Source organism: Sturnira hondurensis, unplaced genomic scaffold, assembly GCF_014824575.4.
Source record: "Sturnira hondurensis isolate 20B ecotype Veracruz unplaced genomic scaffold, ASM1482457v3 Scaffold0011391, whole genome shotgun sequence".
Classification (NCBI taxonomy): Eukaryota; Metazoa; Chordata; class Mammalia; order Chiroptera; family Phyllostomidae; genus Sturnira; species Sturnira hondurensis.
Window position 1 is genome coordinate 730,131 of NW_028084022.1, and position 13,728 is coordinate 743,858.

General features: G+C 39.5%; 1 protein-coding gene across 1 annotated transcript in view; it reads right to left on the reverse strand.

The window, feature by feature from the left end:
* Positions 1 to 13,728, reverse strand: part of DCX (doublecortin) — a 161,811-nt gene that overhangs the window by 23,659 nt on the left and 124,424 nt on the right. Inside the window, exons 4-5 of the mRNA XM_037060156.1 lie at positions 8,026 to 8,128; positions 5,724 to 5,861 (exon numbers count right to left, since the gene is read on the reverse strand). Of these exons, the coding sequence (XP_036916051.1) occupies positions 5,724 to 5,861; positions 8,026 to 8,128 (241 nt within the window). The remainder of the gene's footprint in view (positions 1 to 5,723; positions 5,862 to 8,025; positions 8,129 to 13,728) is intronic.

The following is a 13,728-nucleotide window of genomic DNA, read 5'->3' on the forward strand; positions in this document are numbered from 1 at the left end:
AAACTCAGTACTGGCAGAAGTAGAGATTTAAATCAAAGGGAATAAAGGGGAAGGATTTTGATACATTCACAGGCAGAACAGGAAAGAGACAACTTAAGGACTAAGGAATAAGGATTCAAATTATGATGCAAATTGCAGACCAAATAGCATCAATTTACTATATCTCAAGTCAAACTGAACCCAGATATTAACTGGACCATGGATCAAACCAAATATACATATTTGAAAATCAATCAAACTTGTTCAAACCAGAACAAAAACTATATATTTTCTAGTGAACTAGAACATCAAAACATTCCTTTAACTGAACCCTAACTGATCCAATGTTTCATTTGGTTTGACTCCCTGTTAAAGAGGAACATTTTTGGCTTTCCTTTGCCTTCAAATGAAGGTAGCTGAAATTCCCTGGAAGTACCTTATCTACCACAACCTTTAGTTATTCAAGTTGAATGAAGGAATGTGAATTCATCCCAAAGTCCCAGATCCAAGACAGACTAATACAGGATGGTAACAGGGTGGCACTACCACATCCTAGAAGAGAACAAATCATTTCTCCAATGTTTTTTGATTAAATGTATATAAACCTGCATATGTCCCTTACTAACAACTCAGAAATATCTCAATACTTTATGATAATTCTTTCTTCTTAATGTCTATAAGAGGAAATTATGCTAATGCAAAAGTATGTGCTGCCTATAGCTCATCCTTCAGATTCTCTGATTCTGATTCTGTGGAAGCTGTGGTACAACTCTGTAAATTGGAAATAATTGATAATAATGGAGAATGATTTTTATAAACGTGCATATTCTTTGTGTTCCAAAATAGAAACCCAGTCTTAAAGAAGGTTAAAATGTCCCTCATCACAAAGCTGGGAACTAGCTGGACCTTCCTAGAGATATGTCTCCCTCTCCTCTTCCATATTCTATCACTCTCTCCATCTCAGCTTAGAATGATCCTGAAAGAGGTAGGGTTGGCAAGGGGGAACTGAGTATTTCAAATAGCATCCTTACCTAAAATACTATTTTTCCTGAGATTACTTTTCCCCATGGAATGTTCACTGAATAAATTCTCTGAACTTGGCTCTAAAACAACTGCCATGGAATGGGCAAGGTTATGTTACATGGATCCTTTTACTCTTAGGCTGAAATCATGTGGAGGCTCTAGACCATCACTTGAGATGAACCCAAATGTTCTGGAAATTGGCAAGGAAACTGACTAGACTGGAGTTAGGTTTTACTTATGTTCATGAACTATATGATATAAAAATTTAATTTTTGCTGCTGAGAACACCAGTTTAGATTTTATGTTAGTAGGGAAGGAATAGAGGTTGCTTGTAATTCTAAAATCTGCCAAGTAAAGTCCCCTTTTCCCCTCTTTAAATTTGTTACTCTTTTTATTTTTTTATGTGTGACTATATCCTCATTCTTTCCCTTTATCAAGGGAGTTCTGAAGGAGGAAGAAAATATCTTGCCTACTTAAGCTTGGGTTGAGATCTAGTATAACTCCTTTCAGTTTGACAGATATTCACTGAGTCTTTATGTACTCCTGCTCTATCACTAATATTTAGAATCAGTGACATGCATATTTTGTAGAAGAGAAATTCTGTAGGTAGTATGCTGAAGATCAAAGATTTGACGTGTAAAAATTATTAATTATAGGTGGTTGTGTTCACATGTGCTGGTAACTCAGTTGGATACAGTCTGCAAAGAGAATCCATTTACTTCATGCTGCTGCTTCCTGAGCATTTCTAATTCATGGGTTATGTGGTAGTTTAAAAATACGTTCATAAATTCTTTGATACTCCTCCCTGCAAGAGGTGGAACATAATTCCCTTTCCTTTGAATGTAGTCTAGACCTAGCTACTGCTTCTAATAAATAGCTTACAACAGAAGTGACAGTATGTGGCTTTGAAGACTAGATTATAAAAGACTACATCTTCCTTGCTCACTGTTTTGAATCACTCAGTCTATGAAGATCCTGCAATAACCTTCTTGGAAGTTGATCTTACAGTCCCACATGAGCCTTCAGATAACTTTAACTCCCTACCAACACCTTGACTGCAACTATAGGAGATATCTTGGACCAGACAGGACTACCCAGAAAAAACACAAAATAATTCCTGACACACAAAAACTGTGATATGAGACTTCCGCCAAGATGGAGGCATAGGTGGAAACACTGTGCCTTCTCCCACAACCAAGTTTGAACACAACAAAGGTCTGGAGAACTAGGACACACCCAAAGGCCATAAAATGGAATTATACGGGAGTCCAACAACTACGAACCATTCAACAGGGACGGTAAGAGAGGCGGAGCCAGCAGCGGAGCTGGGTCGGGCAGGACAGATCCCCCGACCTAGGTGCGCAGGCAGCCCAGAACCAGTCGGGGTTCCGGGCAGACTGACTGCAGTCGCACATTCACGCACAGTGAGACGGAGCACACAGGCCCCAGGGGGCGAACCCAGTGGTGGAGGGCTGACGGCGGTGGCACACTCGCGTGCAGTGGAACGAAACGCATGGGCCTGGTGACGGTGGTGGCTGTGGCGCCGGGGCTGCGGTGGCAGGTGGCAGATGGGAAGCCATTGTCCCTCTTTGACCCCGCCCCCACATACAAAGTCACAACCCAGCGACTTAGTTGCCCTGCTCTAGTGAACACCTAGGGCTCTGATCCTGCTACGGAACAGGCACGAACAGCCCAAAAGATGGTGCAAGAAGAACTCAAAGTCCCAGAGCCAATAACTCTAAGCGACCAAGAAATTGCCAGCCTCTCAGAAGTACAATTCAAGACACTATCTATCAGGATGCTCACAGAACTGGTTGATTTTAGTCACAAATTAGAGGAACATATGAAGGCTAAACTAATTGAAATGAAGGGAGATGTCCAGGAAACCAATAGTGATGGAAAGGAAACTGGGACTCAAATCAATGGCATGGACCAGAAGGAAGAACGAAACATCCGACCAGAAAGGAATGAAGAAATGAGAATTCAAAACAATGAGGAGAGGCTTAGGAACCTCCAGGACATCTTTAAACGTTCCAACATCCGGATTATAGGGGTACCAGAAGGGGGAATGAAACAGCCATGAGTGGAAAACTTATTTGAACAAATAATAAAGGAGAACTTCCCCAGTCTGGCAAAGGAAATAGACTTCCAGGAAATCCAGGAAGCTCAGAGAGTCCCAAAGAAGTTGGACCCAAGAAGGAACAAACCAAGGCACATCATAATTACATTAGCCAAGATTAAAATGAAGGAGAGAATCCTAGAAGCAGCAAGGGATAAGGGGACAGTCACCTACAAAGGAGTACCCATCAGACTGTCAGCGGATTTCTCAAAAGAGACCTTACAGGCAAGAAGGGGCTGGAAAGAAGTATTCCAAGTCATGAAATCCAAAGACCTACAGCCAAGATTGCTTTATCCAGCAAAACTTTCATTTAGAATGGAAGGACAGATAAAGTGCTTCTCAGATAAGGTCAAATTCAAGGAGTTCGTCATCACCAAGCCCTTATTATATGAAATGCTAAAGGGACTTATATAAGAAAAAGAAGATGAAAGATATGAACTGTGAAAGGACAGAAAAAAAAAACAGTGATTAACAACCACACCTAAAACAAAAGCAAACCAAGAGGACAGCTAGATCAGGAGTGGAACCATAGAAATGAAGAACACATGGAGGGTTAGAAACAGGGGGGCGGGAGGGGGAGAAGCGGGGAGAAGGCACAGAAAATAGCATAGATGGTAGGTAGAAAATAGATAGAGGGGAGGGCGAGAATAGTGGGGGAAATATAGAATCCAAAGAACTTGAGACACATGGTTATAAACTAAGGGGAGAGAATGGTGGGGGAGGGAGTGTGCGGGTGGAGGGGAATGAAGGGGGGCAATAGAACAACTGTAGTGGTATAATCAATAAAATATATTTAAAAAACCTGTGATGTAACAAATGCATATTGCTCAACTCACTCAGACTTGGGACAATTTGTTTCATAGCAAGAGATAAGTATTATGGGTTAGAAAGCCCATAAATAGCCAGTGATATTTCTGAAAAAATTATTATCTAAGTGATTATTGCCAGACATTATGGTCTTGACCAAGTGTTTAAAATAATTTTTTGCAAGACCCCTCTATAATCTGTACAAATTCATTGCAATTCAAGTGTCAAAATCTAGGTCTTTGTACTTTGAGCAATGTAAATTTCTTTAGATAGATTCATGTACTATTCTGTACACTTAACCAAAATATCACCAAACACATGCATTTTTATTCCTTCAGCAAATGTTACCTAAATGCTTATTGGATCTCTAGCACCATGCTTGGTGAAACAGGTGCTTTTATGTATCTGTTCATTTACAAGCATTACTTGAGAATGTACTAGGACCCAGATACAAAAAGGAACCTGACCCCTAGCTCTTGAGAAGCCCAATATTTAGTTGAGGAGGTAGACAGATAAATACCTACTTTATGCATCTTGTGATTTTGCAGAGAATATAACAACTAACTTTTTGAGGTATTTAAAGATGAATGGGAGTTTTCAAGCAAAAAAGAGTGGATGATTAGAGCAATAGCATTCTGGGTGCAAGGGAACAGTGTGTGCGAACACATGAAAGTATGAAAACATTGAACTGCCTCTTTACAGTTTAATTCCTTCTGCCTGAGGATAAAGAGATGGCTGGTGACATGAATGCTGCTGGCATTGTGAGGCCAGCATGACCAGATGTTTTTCTATTTGTGGGCATTTCAAAGCCAATAGGTGGCTCAAGCTGCCTCAAATTGAAAGAGAGAGATAGGGTGCTTGTGCTCTCTGCCCCAAGGCTTTCAAGCTGGAAGTCTCATGGTGAACATGGAACCTTGGGAGGATAATTGTTTAAGTTCTTCTGGACCATATAACTTCCTTACCATAAAGAATTCAAATTGTCTGGACATGAGTCTACTAAGTTTCTAAACTTCAAGTATGGCCTTTTGCCTTTTACATCACTGTCACTCAAAGTGTGGGTAAAAAACTTTATACCAAACCATAAACAAACATATTTCTGCCTACATCAATGAAATAATGTTATGAAAAAAGAGTCAGCTAAAGTAAACAGTTTGCTCAGTGGCATGATTTACGTTTGGCACAAGCTCCTAATCTCATCACAGTGATAAATTGTTCATGGATTGGCAGTAATTCATAGACCACATTTTTCAGATCACTTTATGTTCACCAGATACAATCCTATATGACAAATCTCTTTGTTTTCTTTCAAAACTTAGCCTACTCTAACTGTGATAATGATTCAATTTATCTTGTTTCTCTTTTTTTGAATGTTATAAAGTTCAAAGTTAAATTTGAAGCTCAAGTGCATCATCTATGTTGACACAGGGGGCATTTTTTAACTTCTTGTTTTTGTTTCTGACTTTTTATTTCAAATTTATCTTTGAAGATTATTTCTTTACTACTTTTGCTGGATGATGTCGAAGATGATAACAATGAACACAATCACAACAATGAGCACTACCGCAAGCATGGCAAAATAGGCCAGATTTCTGTTTTGTATCCACTTGGGTAGAATCAGGATTGCAAGTATGTCTCCATGACTCCAAACAAGTTTGACTGTTTGGTGTCTGAATTCATAGAATTGGTATCATGGAGATACAGTGGTGTTCATGAGGGACTCATCATCCTCTGCATGCAGAAGGTACTGTCTTCTGTGAATGAGATCATCATACACAGTTAGGAGAAGAACACTCACCATCTTGGTCGTTACCTGAGTCAGCTGGAGACTTGCTCCGGCGCATGGGACCAGGGCTCTTGGCCAAACTCTTCTGAGGCGTTGGAGATGCCTTGGGGCCTGCTGTGGCTGGAGGGTTTCCTTTCATGACTCGGCATTCTGGTGAAAAAAGACAAGACAACTTAGAGAGCCAGGGGAAAAATGAGACTGAGCATATGACCAACCTGTGGAAGTTGGAATAACCACCACAGGTCAAAGCACCTAATGGCTCAGGACCACAAGGTGGTCCTCATTTTTTTTCAAGAATGGTGGCTCTGGGGAGGGAAGCGTGGGAGAAATTTTCAAAAGTCACCTGGCTTAACCAGGTGCTTACACCCTTAGATTATGAAAACAAGGAAAGAAGTTGAAAAGCAAGTTGGATAGGTAATTAGTCAACTCAATCATCACTGGAAAGACCAGTCATGTCTCAGAATAGCACCTGTTGACATGACTAATTAATATCTTTGGGGAAAAGATTGATAGCTTAGAGGTAGCAGCCACACAGATGAAATATTCACTAGTATTTTAAAGGAGTGGAAGGGAGCTACCATTTATTGATTATGTATTATGTATTGTACTGGGCATATTTGGGATGTCATGTTATTTTATAAATAAGCACAACTACCATCACTACTAACTTGCATTTATAGAGTTCTTTTTAGTTTAAATGCACATGTTTTCATAATCCCCTATGATGATTTAATGAATAAATGCAAGCAGTGACTCACCCACTTGTAACTGATAGAAAACTCATGAGTGTGTAGGAGAGTCTGCCAAATGTCCTTGCTACTTGCTCCAACCCCAATCTGACATGTTTGGAGCTGAGCACCTTTTCATTCAAGTCATGCAGCACTCCTACTCTGGCAATTTGGGGCACTGGTTGTGCTAATGTATTAGAAGTATTATACTCACTTTACTGATAAGAATACAAAGAGCTCAAGCCTCTCGCTTAGGGTCACAAAGCCAAAGAAGAAGAAGAAGAAGAAGAAGGAGAAGGAGAAGAAGAAGAAGAAGAAGAAGAAGAAGAAGAAGAAGAAGAAGAAGAAGAAGAAGAAGAAGAAGGACAACAACAACAACAACAACAACAAGGACTAGCAGTCAAGTCTCCTGAGTTCAAGTCTAGTGCTCTTTCCACTCTATTTTATAGTTTTTCCAACCTTGTGCTGCTCAGAGTAGAACCAAACAGCTTGGTAGGGGTTCATTTATTTTTGATACCTCATTGTGACTTTTTACTTAGAGATGCATTAAAATATCATTTACCCAGAAAGATTAGGACATCTTTTCTGGTAATCTGAGATTTTAAGGAAACTGAATTGAGCACAAAGCTCATCTTTGTTTATTTTACTTCTTGTTTTGGCTGATGAACTATAGTTATCACTGTCCATAGCTACAGATACAGAAGGTGTAGAAAGTTGGACACCGCCTGGAATTTGTTCAGCTATTTTATGGTCATTTGTCTCTTCTAGAGGAAGCACAGCAGAAATGCCACCTCTCTCAGGGTCCTTGTCATTTCAGTTGTTTGTAAAGTCTGTATCAATACAACTCAGTTTGTTTCTCTAACACTTCATTCCTCATAAATGGGAAATATATTTTGAATGTGTCTTTCCAGCGTGATCATATCATAAACCTTATTCTGTGTGGCCTAATTCTCCATTAACTTACATCTGGTTCTTGGACTCGGCAAAGGGAGATGAGCAGATGTTTCACCTCCTTCCTGAGATTAACAATCCTCTGGACTCATTAGTCAAAAAGCAAGAAGTATAGGGCAGCAAACCAGAAGGTGGGAAAAGGAGAAATATTTTATAGGATGAAAACTCTGGGAAAATATTTTAAATAGAATAATCAACATGGGCCAAATAGCTAGAGGATATTGACTGCAAAAAATGCATACATACTCTATCCAAGTTGATTTCAAATGTTCCTTCCCGTAGTCTGATTGTACCTGTGAGCCCATGTGACACAATATATGGTTTAAGAAATATGGCCACTGTTGGGATTGAGAGTGAGATTATTGAGTTTGAAGGTTGGTCATCTGAAACATCCAATCAACCTTTCAATTAATGACTCAAGTTTTGAAATATATGAGAGAAAGACTAACAATATTTGCCCTTGAGTGACCATGAATGGATGTGCTCCAGGCCATATGAAACCATGAATATCCTTTGGTTCACAGGCCAGTGTTCCATCCACTGAGCTACACCAGCCAGGGCATGAAACTATGAATATCCTAAGGGATGTAAGGAAGGAGAACAATGGAGCAATAAAATCTAGTGTCTGTGCTTACCATTTTCATCCAGAGAAAAGTCATCTTGAGCATAACGAAATTTTTCAGGACCACAAGCAATAAATACATCGTCATCACCAAAGAAATCATGGAGACAAGTTACCTGTGGAAAAAGTAGAATCATTGAATTGGTATCTAATGATTTTATGACACTGAACTCCATACCATGTTGGCAGAGGGGGGGAAATCACATCTGAGCCATTATATCTAGCCCCCAGGGATCTCTGAAAATACTAGGCTCATAGTCTGTACCGCAGCTGCTGTGGGTAAAGATAACTGAGTGCCATTGTCTTTCTGTGTTTCATGTGTTGCAGTCTTGTATCAAGAGTAACTTTGGAACCATGTCCAAATGAAATTCTCCCCTCTGAATAAAAGTGAACAACCAGATGGCTCTACAAATGTTCCCTTTCCTTAGAGCCTCAGAGACAGAGTATTCCCATTCCAACTCTGGGGCCAGGAGTCTAGGCTAAGGCAGATGAGAAAGATCTTTGGCAGCATGTTGTGGATAGACTCTGTGACTGACCAAGAAGTATAAATTCCTCTCTTCACCTTCATTAGCTTTAAAAGAAGGACAACAATTATTTTATTTGTTTGTTTGTTTGTTTGTTTGTTTTTAGAGAGAGGGGAAGGGAGGGAGAAAGAAAGGTAGAAAAACATCAATGTGTGGTTGCCTCTCATGTGCCCCCCCCCCCCAGCACTGGGGACTTGGCCTGTAACCAAGGCATGTGCTCTGACTTGGAATGAAACTGGCAATTTTTTGGTTCACATGCTGGAACTGAATCCACTGAGCCACACTAACCAGGGCAAGGAGGACACCGATTCTTTACTTTGGGCACTCCCCCCAAATTGAACTTTTGCTAAAAATGGACCCAGAACCTGATCAAAGCCAAGAATACCATTCCTCTCCAAAGAACAAGGAGAGGAAAACTGTCCTGACTACTTCTTAAAGCCTAATCAAGAGCAATGGATCCCCACAGACTTGAGAGTCTGCCAGTAAAGTCATAGTCTCAGGAATCTTCCCACCCTCTAGTGCTCTATGCATTGTTGCTTGTACCCAATAGAGAGATGATCTTACACCCATTTTCTACACAAAGAAACAAGGGTCCCTGTGAAAGTATGCTGAATTTTGCAATCACCCCAATTCTCAGCTTTCCTAATTACACCTGATAATTAATTTGGCACACTAAGGAAAACCCAGGACAAACCATGGAGTCAAAAAATACTGTTATCCAAAACTTGGCTTGAAAGTGTTAAAAGCTTCTAACTGTTCTAAGCTACCCAACCAAGTTTCAAATCAGCAATGAATTTCCAGAGGCACAGTGATCTCAAACTATCAACACTTTTCTGGGTGCACAGAGGAATATGTTAATAGTTGAAAATGTTTATATTAATAATATTATCACCCACCCTGGGTCTATTCAATTCCTGGTCCCCTAGCCAATATGATTGTAAGCCTTACACAAAGCAAGAGGTTACTCCCATTTTCTCAGCCTCCCAATCATCTAAGAGATGCCAAGACAAGGGGAGGAGACTTGGGGAACTGCCAGGGTCATTCCTATTAAACTTCCCAGCCCTGGGTTTGGACTTCATCAAATAAGCCAACATCTTTCTTCAGCCCACTTGTCCCTCACTCATTCACTCATCCCACGATCATGTAATGTCAATCAGAGCTACCATTGACTGAATGTTTACCCTGTGACAGGCACTCTGCTAAATACTTCCAAATCTGTCATCTCATTTTACTCTTACAATAAACCTTAGAAATCAGTATTATTATCTTCACTTTTTTACAGATGAGAAAACTAAGGCCCAGAGACAATAAGTAAATTATTCAGGTGGAAAGTGCTGAAGCATAACAAATGTGATCTATTAAACTCCAAAGTCTGTGCTTTTGGCCACCCAATAATACAAAGTACTTATGTAATTTCAGACATTGGGGAGATGAAGATGAATCAGACTCAGGTCATGACTTCATGGAGCTCACAATCTGATGGAGTGAGACACATTGAAACGGAGGACTTCAATGATTGCTAAGATGCCAGGATATGTAGGTGCCATGGGATTTATTTAGTAGCACATCTAAGTGAACCTGTCACTGACTGGCATTGTTAGTTCAATAAGTATCCTGCATACTGTCCTGGAAGCAGATCCAATGATAGAGGCTACATGGCTTTGAACCCTGCTGCAGATTCCTACTGACATACTGGACCTTGGCTCAATAAAATCTGGAGCCTGTAACTTCAATACATTGTGTATCTCTGAATTGTTTACTCCCTGCCACCTCCTTGACCCTGATCCTAACTGGCTGCCTTTAGTTTTGATCATGACTGTGGGAAACATTACCCTTGAGTGGCCCTCCACTAGTAGTCTCTAGAATTTAGCACTTTGTTTTAAGACCTGCCCATATTTTCATGAGTACTCACCTAGTCCTTCCCATTAGAGCACAGGCTTCCTGAATGTAAATGCCAAGTTTATCCCTCCTGCTGCATCTATCCATCATTCTTGGTAGAGAGCTTATCACATAGTAAAAATGTAGCCAGAACTGTTTTTGCCTCAACAAAATGTAAAAAACAAAACAAAACAAAATAAACAAACAAAAAACAATGAAGCTTTGTGTGCCATATATAGTGGCAGACAAGTAGAAACCAGAAAGAAGGAATCAGTTGTGGCAGACAATAGAAATCAGCCTTCAAAGGTTTGGAATGATAACAAATACACAAACTTAGGAATAAGAAAGGAACAATGACTGTGATGTCAGAAGTTAATGTTTTCATAACTACACCAACTAGTTTCAAAACTTAGATGAAATGCATTATTTAAAAAAACCCTAAATAATGAAATTAGCTAAAAAAGATATAGAAAGCTTGAAGCAACTAACTACTAGCCATAAAAAGAATTTAGTAAATACTTCAAACAGCAATGCTTCACCAAAAGGCACCAGAGCATTCATTTTGGAGGTATTTGTGGAAATTGCTACCCAAGAAGAAAACCCCAAAGTTCAAAAGCAGTTATCTCAATGGCATACCATGATATCCTATTGTAGGTCAGCAAAGCCTTCACACGTTGCTCTGGGGGTTGTTGTCACAATGACCTATCCTCATCCAACCCCAAGCCTATTTGCCCCCAGCAAGGCTTTGGGAAAATCTTTGGATAACTCCTCCTTTGAGGAGATTTAAAAAAAACATTCTGACAAAGTCACAATGGTGAGACTGGCTTCAAACATATTCATTTCGAAATCCAGCTATTTAGCATCAGGTTTCTTGTGTGATCCCACCCCACATTTTACTGGCTCCCAAATTTTGATGAATTCACATTGTGGGTTCATGTGGATATCCAAGTTTCCCAAATGATTTAGATACTAAAACAAAATAGCCCTCTTCCACTTTGTTACAGAGCTAGGAAAAGAGGAAGCTCTCCATCTTAAACATGATGAATTTAAATACAGAGTCAAGTGGCTCAAGGATACACAGGTAGGTCATGCAGAGTTGAGACTAGCACTCAAGTGTCCTGATTCAACTGAGGACAAAAAATTAAATTTTCTGATAGAATATGCCTCCTAATGCCCTGACTTAAAATGCTTGTATATAGCCTAGGCAGAAGACCCCCATTTGTCCTAATCAATGCCTGATACACATTAGGCCATTTTACTGGATTGAAAAAAAGAAAGCATCTTTACAGATCATATCTTTAATCTTTGAAAAAGAGAACTCCTATTGATTACTCTACCTGGCAACTGAGTATGATATAGGGGAGGACAAGGAGAAAGAGAATGAGAAGAAATAGGAAAAGAAAGAGAAAGAAAGAAGGAAGAAGGAGGACAGGAATGGAGTGTAAGAAATAATTCCCAAATGAAATTTACACTTACACACATTTTTGAAAATTCCATGGAAGTAATGCAATGCAAAGTATACCTGAGTTTATAGATTTTTGAGATAAAATGCTCATGATGAAGAGGCAACACAAGTGCTAAAAATAGTAATCATTATAATACTACTCACAGCATCCTCAGAGAGGAAGAGTCTTGCTGACATCAGCTTTTGCATGAGTCACACTTGAGTATTCAAGTCAGAGATAAGAACACAAAAGCATTACACCTGTTTTTTAATTGACAACTGCAAGCACAAAATCAATAAAATCAACTCACATTAACATTGAACCATTAAATCAATTTTATTACTTTAAAAAATCAGTTGCTATTGAGGGAAGGGGAGCTTGATTGTGCATTAGCGTGAACAATAGATTGTATGGACCATCTAGTGGCTTAAATGTTAAAGTACAAATGGGAAAATAAACACAACAGATCACCACGTGAGAGTAGTTTGAGTCTATTAGCTGTACATCTCAAATTCATCCTGTGACTTTATTTAACCTTGATTAGATTCTCCACACAGATACTGGCAGTTAGTTCTCATGTGTTCTTATGTCTGGTAGATTCTAGATTTCACTAATTGTTTAGAAATAAATGTTATTTTTGGAAGTACGGTCTTACTTATATATCTGTTAGACTCACTTTCAACATGCAAAATATTTTCTTTTTATTAAATTTATTGGGTTGATGTTGGTTAATAAAATTATGTGGGTTTCAGGCCTGGCTCATGTGACTCAGCTGGCTGGGTGTCATCCTGCAGACTGAAAGGTCACAGCCTCAATTCCTGGTCAGGGAACATGCAGCATAATCAATTGATGCTTCTCTTTCACATCGATGTTTCTCTTTCTCTCTTTCCCCCTCCCTTACCCTCTCTCTAAAAAGTAATTATATGACTTTCAGGTGTACAGTTCTCTAATACATAACCTGTATATTGTTTTTTCTGTTCACCACCCCAAGCCAAGTCTCCTTTTATCACCATTTATCCCCCCTACTACCATCTTCTACCTCCCTCCTCCCAACTTTTCCTATGGTAATCACCCTACTGTCATCAGTGTCTATGAGGGTTTTTTTTTTTTTCGCTTAATCCCTTCACCTTTTTCACCCAGCTCAACAACACTCCTCCCACTGAAAGTTCCATCCCACTGATATTCATTAATTAAGCACTATGGAAAAAGAACCGTATGAGAGATACACAACTGTACAATAAAAAGCCTCTGTCTTCAAAAGTGACAACATAATAAGAAAGTCAGTCCTATAAAAATAATTGTCCTTGAAACATAAGGCAGTATTGTTAGCACTATTACAGAGGCGAAAAGAGTAAGGGGAACACAGAAGACAAAGAGAACAATTCTAATCATGAAGGATATGGGTTGATGGAGACAAGAATAAAGAGTATTTCAGGTAATACTGCACAAGTAAAGCCAGAAAAGCAGGAAGATACCTTTTTCTTAACAGCCCTGGAAAAAAGAACTGCATCTTGTTGACTATAGTCACAGAGATTCTAACTCTCCAGAGCACAATTTCTTTTTTTACTTTTTATTGTTGTTCAAGTACAGTTTTCTGCTCCCCCCACCACCCCATCCCTCTCCACCTACCTCCCCCATTTCCACCCCCTTGTTATTGTCCATATGTCCTTTATAATTGTTTCTGTAAACCCTTCACCCTTTTCCCTTATTGTCCCCTTCCCTCTCCCTTCTGATTACTGTCGGCCTGTTCTCAATTTCATTGTTCAAATGCACAATTTCTTAAACTCATCTGCCAGGTTATGCACAGACAAAACATACAGTTGTCTACTGGTAGAATTCAGGGTGAAGAGAAGGGCAGAGAGTGTCTAT